Source organism: Megachile rotundata, chromosome 10, assembly GCF_050947335.1.
Source record: "Megachile rotundata isolate GNS110a chromosome 10, iyMegRotu1, whole genome shotgun sequence".
Classification (NCBI taxonomy): domain Eukaryota; kingdom Metazoa; phylum Arthropoda; class Insecta; order Hymenoptera; family Megachilidae; genus Megachile; species Megachile rotundata.
In genome coordinates this window covers 10,905,991-10,923,004 of record NC_134992.1, presented here as the reverse complement: position 1 = coordinate 10,923,004, position 17,014 = coordinate 10,905,991, and the positions used below count along the sequence as shown (strand labels likewise).

The following is a 17,014-nucleotide window of genomic DNA, read 5'->3' as shown; positions in this document are numbered from 1 at the left end:
GTTCTGGTTTTGTAGAAGAAATGTACTTTTGCTTATTGTTAAAGTGTTTAGAATTTTGTGTGAGTTGGAAGAGGTGTGACGTAGAATTTATTTATTTATTTATACATTTGTTTAGTCATTTATTTAGTCATTTGTGTAATTATTTATTTGGTCATTTATGTAATCATTTATATAGTCATTTATTTAGTCATATATTTAGCCATTTAATTAGTCATCTATGTAATTATTTAGTTGGTCATTTATTTATTCATTTATTTAGGTATTTATTTAGTCATTTATTTAGTCATTTAGATAGTCATATATTTAGTTATTTATTTAGTCATTTATGTAGTTATTTATTTGATCATTTATGTAGTCATTTATATAGTCATTTATTTAGTCATACATTTAGTCATATATTTAGTCATATATTTAGTCATTTAATTAGTCATATATTTAGTTATTTATTTAGTCATTTATGTAATTATTTATTTGATCATTTTTGTAGTAATTTATTTAGTCATATATTTAGTCATTTATTTAGTCATTTAGATAGTCATATATTTAGTCATTTATTTAGTTACTTATTTACTGCCTTTGTAGTCATTTATAAACGATCGAATAATTAAAAGGTATGAACAATAATCGAATTTGTTTTACAGGGCGAAGACAGCGTAGTCGAATGTACAAACGAAGGCGGCGAAGTTGGATTGCACATGTCTTGGAACTCCGGGAAGCAAAATATACGGCAGCCCATGGTACGTATCCCATTATACATGCTCGCAAGAGAATGTTAAAACACTCTCTCTGGCTGAATATTAAATTCTGCCGTGCGAAGTAATGAGCTGTTTAAGTAACGAGTTTCATTCGTTTATTATTCGAACCTTTACGAGTGCAAAGTTGACGAGGCTACTTATATCCTGCAGCTTAGATATTTTATTCGCGGCGGCTTGAATCCGATTAATATTTCAGCCCGATCAAGCTTTGACGCGATACCGCCCGCTATCTTCTTACCGTTCATAATTCATACCTCATTTTATCTCCATTTGTTCAATTTCAAACCGCTTCTACAGCGGGTCAATTATTTAACGTACGAAGCTCTTTCGTTTAAATATTTATTACGCGTACGGGTGTTCGAGTTTCGAAGTAGAAATCTTGCGTGCTTGAAGATTTCGACATTTTTAAATGTACGAATTGCACAATTGTTGTTTAGATTCTTGAATATTTGCGTCGATAAATATTTATGATGTAAATCGAAAAATAGAAAAACTGCAGAACTGAAAGGTTGGGAAATTAGAGTTTAAAATTTGAAGAATGCTGCAGAATAATTGAATAATTGAACAATTGAGCAAATGTAGAATTGCGGACTTGTAGAATTGAATAATTGAGTAATTGAATAATGGTAGAATTGAATAATTGAGCAATTGAATAACTGTATAATTGTTTAATTGTATAATTGTATAATTGTATTATTGAATAATTGTATCATTGAATAATTGTATCACTGAATAATTGTATAACTGAATAATTGTATAATTGAATAATTGTATCATTGAATAATTGTATCACTGAAGAATTGTATAACTGAATAATTGTATCATTGAATAATTGTATCATTGAATAATTGTATCATTGAATAATTGTATCATTGAATAATTGTATCATTGAATAATTGTATCATTGAATAATTGTATCATTGAATAATTGTATCATTGAATAATTGTATCATTGAATAATGGTATCATTGCATAATTGAATCATTGAATCATTGAATCATTGAACAATTGAAAAATTGGGCAATTGTACAATTGAACAATTGAACAATTGTAGAATTGAAGAATTGTAGAAGTGAAAAATTGTAGAATTGAAGAGTTGTAGAAATGAAAAGTTGTGGAATTGAAAAGTTGTGAAATTGAAAAGTTGTACAACTGAATAATTCAACAATTGAATAATTGAAAACTCGAAAATTGAAACTTTCTAAAACCTTCTAAACACAAAATCTTTTAAATCTTCCCAATTTGAAAATAAAGAAAAATTTGTAAATTCCTATAGTGTCACTAATACATTTCACATCAAGTTAATTACTAACAAAATAATTTTGACAAAATAATCATGGAAACGTTGAAACTGAAAAATAAATGATATCAATTAAAACCATTAAAGTGAGTAAAGTTAACGAATTCCACAGCGAAGGTCGACTTTCGCACGCGACGTAACATCGTTACCGATCACTCCTCGAGAACTATTGAATTATTTCGCTGTTCGTAAGAAACATCGAGCGACCTTGCTCTATTTACGATTTACTTTCCAGCAAGAAGGTGCCGTTCAACAGGAGTCGGGTTCAGTCGTGGATGACGTGATCTCCTGCAAATTCTGGCGGGAGAAGACGACGGTCGTGGAGGGTCGCGAATTCGATCTCGTCAATAAACCCTACAATCTTCTTGTAGCTGCTGGAAAAAGCTTAAAGAGTATGTCATTGTTCATACATTTTTTTCTTTCGATATACTTTAGAAACTTACAGCTGGGTCATTCCAGATAGGTCATTCATTTAGACAGATAGACATTGAAAAGAACGCAAAAAAACAATTTGTTTAAATTTTTCGACATTCCATAACAAATTGACGGAATTAAAAAAAATATTTTAAAATAGTTCAATCCTTTATGAATAAAACAAAAAAGAATTTAGTTAAATTGGTTGAGTAGTTTCTGAGAAAAAAATTCGTAAGTGAAGCCTGTTTATGAATTAATACAGGGTGTGTCACAACTAGTGTTCTTCTGACTGGTTTTCCTTAAAATTTTTCGTTATTATAAAACAGATGGACAAAACCACAAAAAATATTTTAAAGTAGCATAATCCTTTGTGAATAAAGCAGGAAAGAATTTAGTCAAATCGTTTAAGTAGTTTCTGAGAAAAAAATTCGTAAGTGAAGCCTGTTTATAAATTAATACAGGGTGTGCCACAACTAGTGTTCTTCCGACTGGTTTTCCTTAAAATTTTTCGTTATTATAAAATAGATGGACGAGGTCACAAAAAATATTTTAAAATAGCATAATCCTTTGTGAATAAAACACAAAAGAATTTATGTAAATCGGTTGAGTAGTTTCTGAGAAAAAAATTCGTAAGTGAAGCCTATTTTCTTAAAAATGGGTAAAAATTGCAAACTTTGAAAGCTTGTTATTTTTTAACAAACTCGAAACGGACAAAATGATGACATAAACCCTCCCTAATTTCACATGGACTACAACATACTTTGATTAGAGTAAAATCGTAGATAGTGACGTTTAGTAGTGATGGGTTCAACGTAGAATGAATTCATATTTTACTGAAATAAGGAAATAGGAGTTGTAAAATCATAAAGTAACAAAATTATGAAAACAAAGAATATCTCCAGAGACAAAACTTACAAAAATGGTATAAATTTTTGTTCAGTTAAAAATAATCTACACTGAGAAAGTTACAACTCCGTAACAGTATCCTCCATCGAGAATAAGACTCTAAAAAGTCTGAACGATAAAGTCGAGTTTTTGTAAGGACGCATTCCACTCGAGCGCATATCCGCTATAAAACTAAACCTTCGAACTCAAAAACAGCTGCGTATCACGACTTCGTCGAGAACGTCGTAAACCTTTGTCAACTTCTAATAAATACAGACTCGTAACACTAGCTCGTTCTTTCTCGAGTTTTTCGCTCGAGGATGCCTCTATTCCCCGAGCTTGTTATACAGGGTGTTAAAAATAAGGAAGTTGTAGCATTGGGAATCGAATGTTATACCGCGATACTTTCTTCGCTGCGAGTTCACACGATGTACAGTAGACTTGCGTTATATTGCCACTGTTGGGATGTTTACTATGGGAACGGCATTTTATGTTCGTATTTTGAAGCTTGTATATTATAGATTTTTTGTTTTGAATGTTTGTAGTTTGAAGATGTTAATGAATTGAATAAGACACTTGTAATTTTGAGAAATAAAATTGAACATTTCTAACTTCAAAATATAACAAATTTAAAAATTTGTGAATTGGAACATGTCTAGAGGTTTCAATTTGAAAAGCATTATTTTTGAACTTGTCTGTATATCAATTTAAAAATTGATGGTTTGTAAATGGTGTAGTTTGTAAATTTACAAGTTTGAACATTTTTGTACATCTACATTAAAAAATTGTTTTTATTTCAAATATTCAAAATTATGTAAATTTAAAAATTAAATATGTGTAAACATGCAAATTTATAAATTAAAAAATTTGTAAATATGTAGATCTATAAATTACTAAATTTGAAGACAAAAATATGTAAATTTTGTTATATGTAAAAATCTTTAAATTTGAAAATAAGCTAAATAAAAGTAATTAAATAAGCTAAACTAAATAAATAAATTTGCACATCTGTCTCCTTAAATCCTCCATTCAACATTAAAAAAATTAAAAATGATTTACTAAAGAATGATTTATGTTAACATTTAGGTAACGGCGTAGGATTTCACGACACAGCATACGACGCGACCGGTGCAGCAAAATTATTATCCGACGTCGGAGGTTTCACAACAGCCAGCAACATTTTAATTCGAGTGCACGGTGCTTTGATGCTGGCATCTTGGATCGGTACGGCGTCGATCGGTATCCTGCTCGCCAGATATTACAGGCAAACATGGGTCGGTTCGCAATTATGTGGAAAGGACCAATGGTTCGCTGTAAGTATTCACTTTGTATTGTGATTGTATCTGTTAAACTAGTGTCTGTTAAACTAGTATCTGTTAAACTAGTATCTGTTAAACTAGTATCTGCTAAACTAGTATCTGTTAAACTGCATAGTTAAATGGGTCTTTGTTTGACCGTTGAAAGGCTGAGAATATAAAGGGTTGAAGGTTTGAAGGGTTGAAGGGTTGAAGAGTTGTGTATAGTCATTATTGCATTGGTATAATTAGGAGTTTTGATTGATATGTTATCAATAGAGGCGATGGAGGATGAATAGGTATTGAGTGGGTAATTTTGGGAAATTTGGAAATTTAGGAATTTAGGAATTTGGAGAGGTAGTTTGGAAATTTAAGAATTTGGATAAGGTAGAGATTTGAGAATTTAGACATTTGGATTAGGAGTTTGGTAATTTAGGAAATTGGGGAATGTAGAGATTTGGGAATTGGGAGATTGGGAATTTAGAGATTTGGAAATTGGGTGATTGGGAAATTTAGAGATTTTGGAAATTGAGAAATTGGGAAATTTAGGAAATTGGGAGATTGGGAAATTTAGAGATTTGGAAATTGAGAAATTGGGAAATTTAGCAATTTAGAGATTTGGGAATTGAGAGATTGGGAATTTAGAGATTTGGAAATTGGGAGATTGGGAATTTAAAGATTTGGAAATTGAGAAATTGGGAAATTTAGGAATTTGGAAATTGAGAAATGGGAAATTTAGGAATTTGGGAATTCAGAGATTTGGAAATTGAGAAATTGGGAAATTTAGGAATTTGGGAATTTAGAGATTTGGAAATTGAGAAATAGGAAATTTAGGAATTTGGGAATTTAAAGATTTGGAAATTGAGAAATGGAAAATTTAGGAATTTGGAAATTGAGAAATGGGAAATTTAGGAATTTGGAAATTCAGAGATTTGGAAATTGAGAAATGGGAAATTTAGGAATTTGGAAATTCAGAGATTTGGAAATTGAGAAATGGGAAATTTAGGAATTTGGGAATTCAGAGATTTGGAAATTGAGAAATTGGGAAATTTAGGAACTTGGAAATTCAGAGATTTGGAAATTGAGAAATGGGAAATTTAGGAACTTGGGAATTCAGAGATTTGGAAATTGAGAAATTGGGAAATTTAGGAACTTGGAAATTCAGAGATTTGGAAATTGAGAAATGGGAAATTTAGGAACTTGGGAATTCAGAGATTTGGAAATTGAGAAATTGGAAATTTAGGAACTTGGGAATTCAGAGATTTGGAAATTGAGTAATTGGAAAATTTAGGAACTTGGAAATTCAGAGATTTGGAAATTGAGAAATGGGAAATTTAGGAACTTGGGAATTTAGAGATTTGGAAATTGAGAAATGGGAAATTTAGGAACTTGGAAATTCAGAGATTTGGAAATTGAGAAATGGGAAATTTAGAAACTTGGGAATTCAGAGATTTGGAAATTGAGAAATTGGGAAATTAGAAACTTGGGAAATCAGAGATTTAGAAATTGAGAAATTGTGAAATTTAGGAATTTGGGAATTTAGAAATTTGGAAATTTAGAGGTTTGGGACTTGAGAAACTGGAAAATTGAAAAATTTAGAAATTTGAAAATTGACAAATTTGCAAATGTAGTAAATTTGCAAAATAATGCCTTGTGAAATTACAAATTCAACAACTCCAAAATTGAATAATCTCCAACCTTGCACAACTTCCAAAACCCACCACATATTTCCCAAATTCAGAAAACTGGACAACTACAAAATCACATACTTAATAACCTACAGTAGCACTTGAACCGAAAAACTCGTGAACTTGAAAATTTCTGAATATATCATGCGAGTTACCTATTCGGTGGGTCGTTGGCGTTTGACCGTCGGTCCATGAATTTGGTATGGAAGCTAATCAGAGGGACCACCAATAGGAGGGCAATATGATAATGTCACCTAGCACCATCTCTTTCACGGAATTACCAGCCGATGGGCGATCGTAATTTAAAGTGGACACGTTAATCGTTTTGCGTAATCAGATTTTAATTGACGGGCATCGGGGAAAAACGATCATCGAACTCCGTGTTTTATATGAAACGTTTAGCGATAATCATTTTTGGTAATGAATAAACTGTTTGTCGATCGAGTTCAATATGTTTCATTGATTTTTAGTGGGTGTAACCTTCTCTGAAGAAATATATCTTCATTAGGTTGTGTACATTACTTGACACGAGTGTTTGCAGGTACTTATTAGATAAAACTATTTGTGGTGTTATCAATATTTGTTATATTAATAATACTATCAATAATATTATAATAGTAACAATTAATACTACTGTGTCTCTCGTAACATTACATACAGGCTGTCTCACAACTGCTTTATGTAAGACACCCTGTACATGATCCCTTTTAATGACTCGATTTCGTAAATTCGACTGTGAGACTCGATGGTAGCAAAGATGAAGTCTTTACGAATACAGCACTCATCAGTATACCTCACAGAATCATTTATTTTTGAACAGCAAGTACCATATGTTTAATAAAGTGGAGTTTTTTAAGGTGCAGTGTCGAGACAGATGCGGAAGTAAACAGAATTGTAAACAAGTGTGAACCTCCTCCATTAACTCTGCCACTGTCCGCCATTTTGTGTATCTGCTCTTCAACGTCGGCTGACAATTGTAAACGTTCGGCGATCATCAGCTAATTTAGATTAAAACAATGATTATTGAACGAATAATTGTAACTGCAGTAATGTGACAGATGCTGAAGTAAGGATCGTAAATAAGTGTGAACCTCCTCCATTAACTCTGCCACTGTCCGCCATTTTGTGTATCTGCTCTTCAACGTCGGCTGACAATTGTAAACGTTCGGCGATCATCAGCTAATTTAGATTAAAACAATGTAACCACGTGTAACAATTATATTGTAACGTGTCAGAATTACCCGCACACGAAGTAGCTTGCATTTAAAATGAAATCCGAAGAGGAGTGAACGGATGTGCTTCTCTCACGGGTAATCGTTTGAACGTTTTTACGCGAGAGGTACATTTTCTTTTGGAGTACAGTGCACTTGACGCTGTTGAAAACCTGGAGTGCTCGAACGTAACGGATGAACGCTTAAGCTTGGCCGATGTCCAAGGATAATATTGAACTTATCTTAGACGGTTGAAGGATACTTATTAACTCTCGAGAGTTATTTAACTTTTGCCTCGAGCGTCCACATATTATAACAGCGATATCGTTATCGTTCGCGATACTCCGACCTGTATTTATTAAAATCTAGACTTCTGATACGGTTATGGAGATCTGGGGGATCTAGGAATATTTGTGGGACATTCTAGGGATATGTGGATGTTGGGACGCAAGGATTTTTCTAGTGATAGAATTTGAGGATATTAAATAGTGAGATATGGTTAGGTTGAGGACTGCTCTCTTATATTGAAGTACATATTTAAGTATCTCTATGTATGTCTATGTATGTCTATGTATGTCTATGTATGTCTAAGTATGTCTGTGTATGTCTAAGTATGTTTATATATGTCTAAACATATATGTCTACGTATGTCATGTATGTGTATGTACGTCTATGTATGTCTAAGTATGTTTATGTATGTCTATACATATATGTCTACGTATATCATGTATGTCTATGTATGTCTGTGTATGTATGTCTATGTATGTCTACTAAGTATGTTTATGTATGTCTTTACATATATGTGTACGTATGTCTATGTACGTCTATACATATGTGTCTACGTATGTCATGTATGTGTATGTATGTCTATGTAAGTTTATGTATGGCTACGTATATCTACATACGTTTATTTATGACTATATACATATATGCACATATGCATTCACATATGATCTATACGTACTAATTAATTTTTATTTCTAATTCCAGTGGCACAGATTCTTCATGATACTAACATGGTCCATGACGATCGCGGCGTTCGTGATAATATTCGTGGAATTGGGCGCATGGAGTTCCGAGGTGATACACGCGTCCCTCGGATTAGCGACAACGATACTGGCATTTGTTCAACCGTTTATGGCAGCGATGAGACCTCATCCCGGAGCACCACGAAGACCCCTTTTCAATTGGGCGCACTGGTTCGTTGGAAATGCAGCGCAGATTTGCGGCAGTAAGTTTCACCTCGTGTGTTTCATATTTCTCTTTTTCCGTTCGCTTCACGGACAATGGTTAGCCACCGCATTGAAATTCCTTTCACAGTAATCGCAATTTTCTTCGCGGTCCGGTTGAATAAGGCCAAACTCCCGGAATGGGTCGACTGGATTCTGGTCGCCTACGTGGTATTCCATATTCTGACTCACCTTATACTCACGGTAAGAATGTTTTTATATTTAGAATATAACCGAGTTGCATCTTAGGCCTCTCTTGAAAAAAAAAATCTAGATTCCACCGAGGCGCATCAGCTATATTCAACATTTAAAAGATATAATGAGACACTCGTACCACTGTGCTAGAAAGAAAAAAGGTTATGGCAAAGTGCAGAGAGACGGAAATTATTTATCAGGTTCCAGGTTGTTCCAACATTCTCTTCGTCTTCAAATATACTTTTAATCAAGAGAAGCCTATGTTGCACGGTGTACCTTCCCTTTGACTATATGGAAGGAATCGGGTCGAATGTCATACTGCAAAGATTTCAACTTGCTTCGAATAAAGATTGCCTCGGACAAGTCGCGTTAAATCGAGTTGAACAGGGTGAAATAGGGTCGAATCAAATTGGGTTGAACAGCGTCATAGGGTCGAACATCGACTCGAGTAGCTGCACCAAAAACAGTATGTCGGAAAAAAATTTATTTTGACAAAATTTATAAAAAGTTTTGTTATTTTTCCGACATATTTCAACTGCAGTATATTAAAACTCGATGTGGAATTAAATGGAAACAGTTGCGATTGCTGCAATGCTAACAATGAACATATTGTTGTAGTTCGTCGGTTGTGCCTCTGACAGGCAAGCCAGTCAGAGGGTGAATTCGTTCCCGATGAAAGACATGCATTCACGTGGCTCGATGGTGCATCCCGATTCAAGACAGGACGCTCCGGTAAGTCTTTTTCGTTAATAGTCTCCATGCGACACGAATCTGTAAAAGTGACTCGATATTCTGTGTTCAGCATTCCGGGATCAGGAAATCCATCTTCGGAATATACTTCGTGGTGATCGCCCTGTTCACCGCGGCTCTCATCGTCATCACCGTGCTGGCACCCATAGAGGACACGTGGGTCACCTTCACGAACACCATCAAGAACTACTAACATAGGAAGCGTATGGGATTTTTCGCCCGATTGATCGTTCAACGTTATTATCGTCGCGATAAAGTTTCGGGCTGTATCGCAAGCACCGTATATTCTCGAGTGACTGTTTATATGTAAATGAGTCTTCAATCGACGCGAGTCGACGGTTTACACGGAACCATCGTTAAAGCGAATTGTACGACAATATCGTTCGACACGTCGAACTTTGAACAACCGCTAAGAACAGCAATCGACGAACGGTGTTATCGTATAATAAGCTGGAAAATTGGTTTGATCATTCTTTTCGAACCGGTTGCTCTTTAGATTGGTTCATAAATTCTGGAGAATAATTTTTGTTATCGGAGTTGACAGGATTTTAATTATTATGGAGTTTATATGGCATCGGTATTCGAAAGGGCCATATAAGCGGAGGCATGAGGAAGCTTGAAAAAATGTTTTATAATTTAAAAATCTGAAACATGAATTCTTAAAGTAGCTAAATTTGAAAAGTGAAGTTCTTAGAGCTTGGAATTTTTTAATTTTTCAATTTGAGAATCGAACAGTACGAACTTACGGACCAACCTAACCATTTTTAAATATCTTAGACTGACTTTCAATTGAATAGAAGATTTACAAATGTACAAACGTCCGTCCACATTACGACTTAAACGAGATCCACAGATTTCTAAAGAAGGCATTAATATTCGTGTTCGATGCGATATCGTTCGCAGTGCTTATTAGAATCCTTCAAGGTGCTCTTATATTTAAATCCACTTACCCATTTTTTACTTTCTGCAGTAGTACATACGCTGGATTTTTATATTTATATAACATTTACAGTATTAGCTTTTGTAACGTGTTTTTCATTTCTACAAGTCGTGTAAGGTTTACTCTGTACTGCGAATAAATGTTTCATCCACACATGAATGCGAATGGGAGTTCGTGTAAAGTATTACAGAATTGCGCTTTAATTAACCGGTACAATAATGTATTTTTCTCAATATGTTATTCATTGTTAACGAATGAAACAGAACCGCACAGAAGAGATAATATAATAAGACTTTTATTTAAATTTTTTCATAAATACGTGTATGTATTTGCATATATACAGATATTAATGTGACAGTGTTTTTAAAGGTATTTCGTATTCTTTTCCCTTTCTGCGTTCCTCCGCGATAATTAGTCTCTGGGGGCGACAGTGACGTAGATAGGTGGAGACTTTGGGGAGCCAATTTGAGGAGTCAGCAATTTCTGAATTATCTGTTCCTATATTTTAAATGTTCTGTAGTATAATTTATATATCTTCACGTTTCTCAATTTTTAACTTTTGTATTTAAATTTTTAAACTTAGATGTTTTCAAATTTCTAAGCTCTCAAATTTTTGAATTATCAATTGTTACATTTCCAAGGTTCTGTATTATAATTTCTAAATCTTCAAGTTTCTCAATTTTTAACTTCCATGTGGGAATTTTTAAGCTCAGATATTTTCAAATTTCCAAACTCTCAAATTCCCAATTCTGAAAATCCCAGATTTCTAAGTTCCCTAATCTTGCAATGACCAAATTTCTAAATTTCCAAACTCTCAAATCCCCAATTCTGAAAATCCCAAATTTCTAAGCTCCCTAATCTTGCAATGACCAAATTTCTAAATTTCCAAACTCTCAAATCCCCAATTCTGAAAATCCCAGATTTCTAAGTTCCCTAATCTTGCAATGACCAAATTTCTAAATTTCCAAACTCTCAAATCCCCAATTCTGAAAATCCCAGATTTCTAAGTTCCCTAATCTTGCAATGACCAAATTTCTAAATTTCCAAATTTAAAAATTCCCAACTTCTCAAATTTTCAATTTCTAAATTTTCCACCATTTAATTACCCAGTTCTCTAAATTCTCAAATTTCAATGTCCCAATTTTTCTCATCCTCAACCCCCTGCAATTCCAAGTTTCCCAAATGACCAAACCCCTAAATTTTCTAAGTCTTCAGTACACTACCCTAATTAATTATTAACCCCAGAAAGAAGTTCCAGTTCCACCAACGTGACCTCTGTTACAATAATTTTATTCCACTGTACTCGCCTGAGATTTCCTGGTTCGGAGCTTTCTATAGCAACGGATTATCCGTTTATCGTTAAGGCCTTATAGAGAGAATGGAGCGATGGCTGAACTCGATTAACTGCAAGAGGCCGTTGTTAATCGGTTTAAGTGGTATTTGAATTAACTTAAAGGATAAGTGAAAGTCGCCAAGCTACCTGTATTTATTTCCTTCAAGTAAAAACGCTTTCCTCGACTCTTCTTCGCCTTATTTTATTTTCGGTTTCATCACTGTGAATTTGAAATTTCAAGCCCGCTCGTTAATACGGCTTCATCGTTCGTATTATGATACAGAGAGCATAAATTACATTAATATAAACAAATTCGTGACACGTATTTGCGCGGTTCAGTACGCGCAATATCAAAATTACTTTTTCGATAATTGAATTTCTATGTCAGAGATCAATCGTTATTTGTTGTACGTTAACGCAAAATAGCGTATCGATTGACTTCGGTGCACGGTATAATTATGCTATCTTTATTTATTATTCAAAACTTCTGATCGTCAGACGGGGGATGTTTATTCATCCGAAATATGCAAATACGATGTTGAAAATAATAAACGTGTGTACATAAAAATAAGAACATAAATGTGGAATATATATTGAAAATTTATTAGAATAATGAAACTTGTTATTCAGTCTCTGTGACTATAATTTAAATTACATTATTTATTGTTATTAATAATAATATTATTTAGGATTCATATTTTGCATATTATATTTGGGGACGTTTTAAATGATATTTATAATTAAATTTTTTTATTAGAATAATGAAAATTTAATTCAGTCTCTGTGACTATAATTTAAATTACATTATTTATTGTTATTAATAATAATATTATTTAGGATTCATATTATACATATTATATTTGGGGAGGTTTTAAATGATATTTATAATTAAATTTTTGTATTACAATAATGAAACTTGTTATTCAGTCTCTGTGACTATAATTTAAATTACATTATTTATTGTTATTAATAATAATATTATTTAGGATTCATATTATACATATTATATTTGGGGAGGTTTTAAATGATATTTATAATTAAATTTTTTTATTAGAATAATGAAACTTGTAATTCAGTCTCTGTGACTATAATTTAAAATACATTATTTATTGTTATTAATAATAATATTATTTAGGATTCATATTATACATTTTATATTTGGGGAGGTTTTAAATGATATTTATAATTAAATTTTTTATTAGAATAATGAAACTTGTTATTCAGTCTCTGTGACTATAATTTAAATTAAATTATTTATTGTTATTAATAATAATATTATTTAGGATTCATATTATACATATTATATTTGGGGAGGTTTTAAATGATATTTATAATTAAATTTTTTTATTACAATAATGAAACTTGTTATTCAGTCTCTGTAACTATAATTTAAATTAAATTATTTATTGTTATTAATAATAATATTATATATTTAGGATTCATATTATACATATTACATGTGGGGAGGTTTAAAATGATATTTATGATTAAATTTTTTTATTAGAATAATGAAACTTGTTATTCAGTCTCTGTGACTATAATTTAAATTACATTATTTATTGTTATTAATAATAATATTATTTAGGATTCATATTATACATTTTATATTTGGGGAGGTTTTAAATGATATTTATAATTAAATTTTTTTATTAGAATAATGAACTTTGTAATTCAGTCTCTGTGACTATAATTTAAATTAAATTATTTATTGTTATTAATAATAATATTATACATTATAAGGATTTATATTATATTTGGGGAGGTTTTAAATGATATGTATACTTAAATTTTTTTACTGGCATGTTTTAAGGTGTTTTTAACAGCAGCAATATTGTGAAGCTTCAAATTAGACTTGTCTGGAGTTACGGTACGTTAGAGTTAGGTTAGGCTACTTTATGTTCAGGTTATGATTCGGTTTGCTCAGGGTTTGGTTATACCCATAATTTCTTGGCGCGTTATTAACGCCAGCGTTGTGTGTGGTATTACCAAGATTTTATTAGGCTGTTAGTTTGGTCCATCAAATGCAAGTGGTGGTAGGAAAATCAAGTACTTTTGAGTAAACGTCTCTTGAAAATTACTTTCAGACACTTAACCAACTTTCGCATTCACTATGTTGCCCTTGAATTATATCCGAAGGTCAACCTATTTTATCTACTTACATTCTTTCAGTAGATATTTTCAATTTTACTACATTTTTAATTTTTTAATTTCATAATTTAATTCAATTTTTAATTTTTGTATTTTTCAGTGGTTATATTATTTATTTTACAGAAACATTTATTACAGATTTTATTGTTGAAGATACTGCCTTTTTTCTTTTTTATGATAAACTGAATTGTACAAAATTGTAATATATTTATTTTCTTTCTTTTTTTTATTCTAAATTTTGGGTCCAACAAACCATACTATTTCATAAGCTTCACGATAAATTACAAATTACCTCTTATCAATGCAATTTGTAATTTAGAATTACTATTATATTACATAGTGACTGTGCTCATAATGGCGTCAGATAAGACGTGCATACGATAACAAAACATCGATAAATCCAACTAAATACCTAATAAACGTTTCCGAGTTCAGTAACCAGTTTAACTTCACACGTTAAGAACAGATAGGGTACAGGTAGTCATAACAAAATTATTTTAACAACATAAATAAAGTAAACACTAATAACATTACAAAAATTAATTTATTGTATCAATAAATTTATTGATTATATTGTTTATAAATTTATTTATAATAATACATAGTAATGGAGTAAAAATAAATATAAAAATAAATTTATTGCATCAATAAATAGTATCAATAAATTTAATGATCATATTGCTTATAAATTTATTGCTAATACATTGTAATAGAGTAAAAATAAATATAAAAATAATAAAGTAGTAAAAACAAATTTATTGCATCAATAAATAGTATCAATAAATTTATTGATCATATTGCTTATAAATTTATTGCTAATAATACATAGTGCCAGAGTAAAAATAAATATAGAAATAATAAAGTAATAAAAATAAATTTATTATGTCAATAAATTGAATCAATAAATTTATTTTTACTATTCTATTATTTTTACTCTATTACTATGTATTATTACTATGTAACATTAGTTACATCTACAGTGGTAAAAATCATTGCATCGCAGGAAAGAAAACAACAAGAAAAATGTTGAAATGGGTAAATCATTAGATGTGGTAGTTGTAGCGTAAATGTAAATAATAGTAGCACGCTTTCTTGACTATATCGTAGTAAATACGGCCCTGAGCTCCGATCGGGAAACAGCGTACGGGGTGGAATGTTTTCAAGGGGATAGTAACGTGCTTCAAAAAAAAAAATGGCGGCCGATCGAAGGCGGTGGCGTTATGACGCATGCCGCACGGCAAAGCTCGGCGAAGCTCGGCGTCCCTCGGCGGCGCCACCGTCGGCCAACCCCCGCAGTTCGATTGGAGACACCGGCCGGCGTCGACGGCTGTCGCGGAGCTCCTGTCTTTTTTCGGTTTCGCGTGTGCGTTCAACGTTCTCGAGTAATAGTACTTTTCTTTCCCGTGTCTCGGGACGACGAGCGTGATACTACTCTGACAGGTACGACGATCCAACGAATCCTTTATTTTTCCTTTTGATCCTTTTCCACCGCGTTCTTTCTCGCGTGACCGTAGTTTCGGGGGTGAAATCGATTCGACGATCGAAATTAAATAACAGTTACGTTGATAGTGTAGGTGGTTTTGCGAAGTTGTTTGGAAGGTTGATCGGTATGTCGTATTTGCGTTGTTGCGATTCGTGTGACATAACTACGGTTCCGAAGCAGTTCGATTGTGGTCATTGAACTTTAGCAAGATTAAGGAACGTAGAGACCTTAGTAGCGTCGGTTTACTGTACTCGATAGTTGACGTTTCGGCTTAAGTCATTTGATCGTGTTCAGGAATCGTATTAAATAAGATGGATAGTTGTTATCAGGTTCGCGTTTGTTTTAAGCCGCCGTCGTGACGGCACTACGAATTGCTTTTTAAAAATGTGCGTGTTTGTTCGTGTTACGCTCAACCGTTATATTACTAGCTTTCAAGATTTGAATCTCGATATTTCTAGGTTACAATATTGTAGATCCGTTGATGCCTGTATTCTTAGATATTTGGTTAAACAATTATCGGAGGAACATAAGGACATAGGGATACCGGGTTTTAAATATTTAACGACAAATAGAACTATTTTTATTTCTAGATCACATTTTTATATTTCTCTAAGAATTTAGATTTTTCAAAGCCTATGTTTTTATATTATTATATCACTAGATTACCAGGTCTATTTATTTCTATACTCAAACATTTTTGGATTCCAAATTTCCTATGTAAAATCCCTAGATTGCAGAGATCCTAGATTACAAAATTCCTAAATTTCAAAACTACTAGATTACAAGTTACATACAGCTCCAAATTTCTAAATTGGAAATTGTTTAGAAATCCTTAGACTAAAAATTGACAGATTCGAAAAGTCATTAGATCCTAAATATCTTAAGCATTGAAATCCCTAGATTTAAAAAGTCCCTAAACTCTTGAGTTCCTATATTCACTTAGGCATTGAAATCTCTAGATTTAAACAAATCCCTAAACTCTCAAGTTCTTAGATTCAATAACACTTAGATACTAAAATTCCTAGATTTAAAAAATCACTAGATCACAAGTTACTTACATCTCCAAATTTCTGCATTAAAAATTGTGTAGAAATCCATAGATTAAAAACTCCCAGATTCGAAAAATCATTAGATCCTAAATTCCTGGGTTACTGAAATCCCTAGATTTACAAAATCCCTAGATCACGAGTTACCTATATTTCCAAATATTTAAATTGAAAATTATTTAAAAATCCATAGATTAAAAACTCCCAGATTCGAAAAATTACTAGATCCTGAATTCCTAGGTTACTGAAATCCCTAGATCTAAAAAATCCCTAGATAAAAAGTTATCTATATCTCCAAATATTTAGATTGAAAATTATTTAAAAATCCCTAGACTAAAAATT

The 17,014-nt window shown here is 32.1% G+C and overlaps 2 protein-coding genes across 13 annotated transcripts in view; both read left to right on the top strand.

Annotated features, from left to right (window-relative positions):
- Positions 1-11,030, top strand: part of LOC100874811 (putative ferric-chelate reductase 1 homolog) — a 36,291-nt gene extending 25,261 nt beyond the window's left edge. For 3 of the 4 annotated variants that reach the window (XM_003701849.3, XM_012282006.2, XM_012282007.2), the window contains exons 6-12: positions 642-737; positions 2,291-2,447; positions 4,441-4,667; positions 8,539-8,779; positions 8,869-8,981; positions 9,591-9,704; positions 9,775-11,030. In XM_003701849.3, the coding sequence (XP_003701897.2) occupies positions 642-737; positions 2,291-2,447; positions 4,441-4,667; positions 8,539-8,779; positions 8,869-8,981; positions 9,591-9,704; positions 9,775-9,915 (1,089 nt within the window). In that variant the 3' untranslated portion in view covers positions 9,916-11,030. The remainder of the gene's footprint in view (positions 1-641; positions 738-2,290; positions 2,448-4,440; positions 4,668-8,538; positions 8,780-8,868; positions 8,982-9,590; positions 9,705-9,774) is intronic. The other variant, XR_013039740.1, reaches the window with a different exon arrangement.
- A 4,086-nt stretch (positions 11,031-15,116) lies between these two features.
- The window catches only part of LOC100874698 (pikachurin), a 233,668-nt gene continuing 231,770 nt past the window's right edge, over positions 15,117-17,014 (top strand). For all 9 annotated transcript variants that reach the window (XR_013039633.1, XR_013039632.1, XR_013039631.1 and 6 more), the window contains exon 1: positions 15,117-15,583. The gene's annotated coding sequence lies outside the window, so the exon portion shown is untranslated. The remainder of the gene's footprint in view (positions 15,584-17,014) is intronic.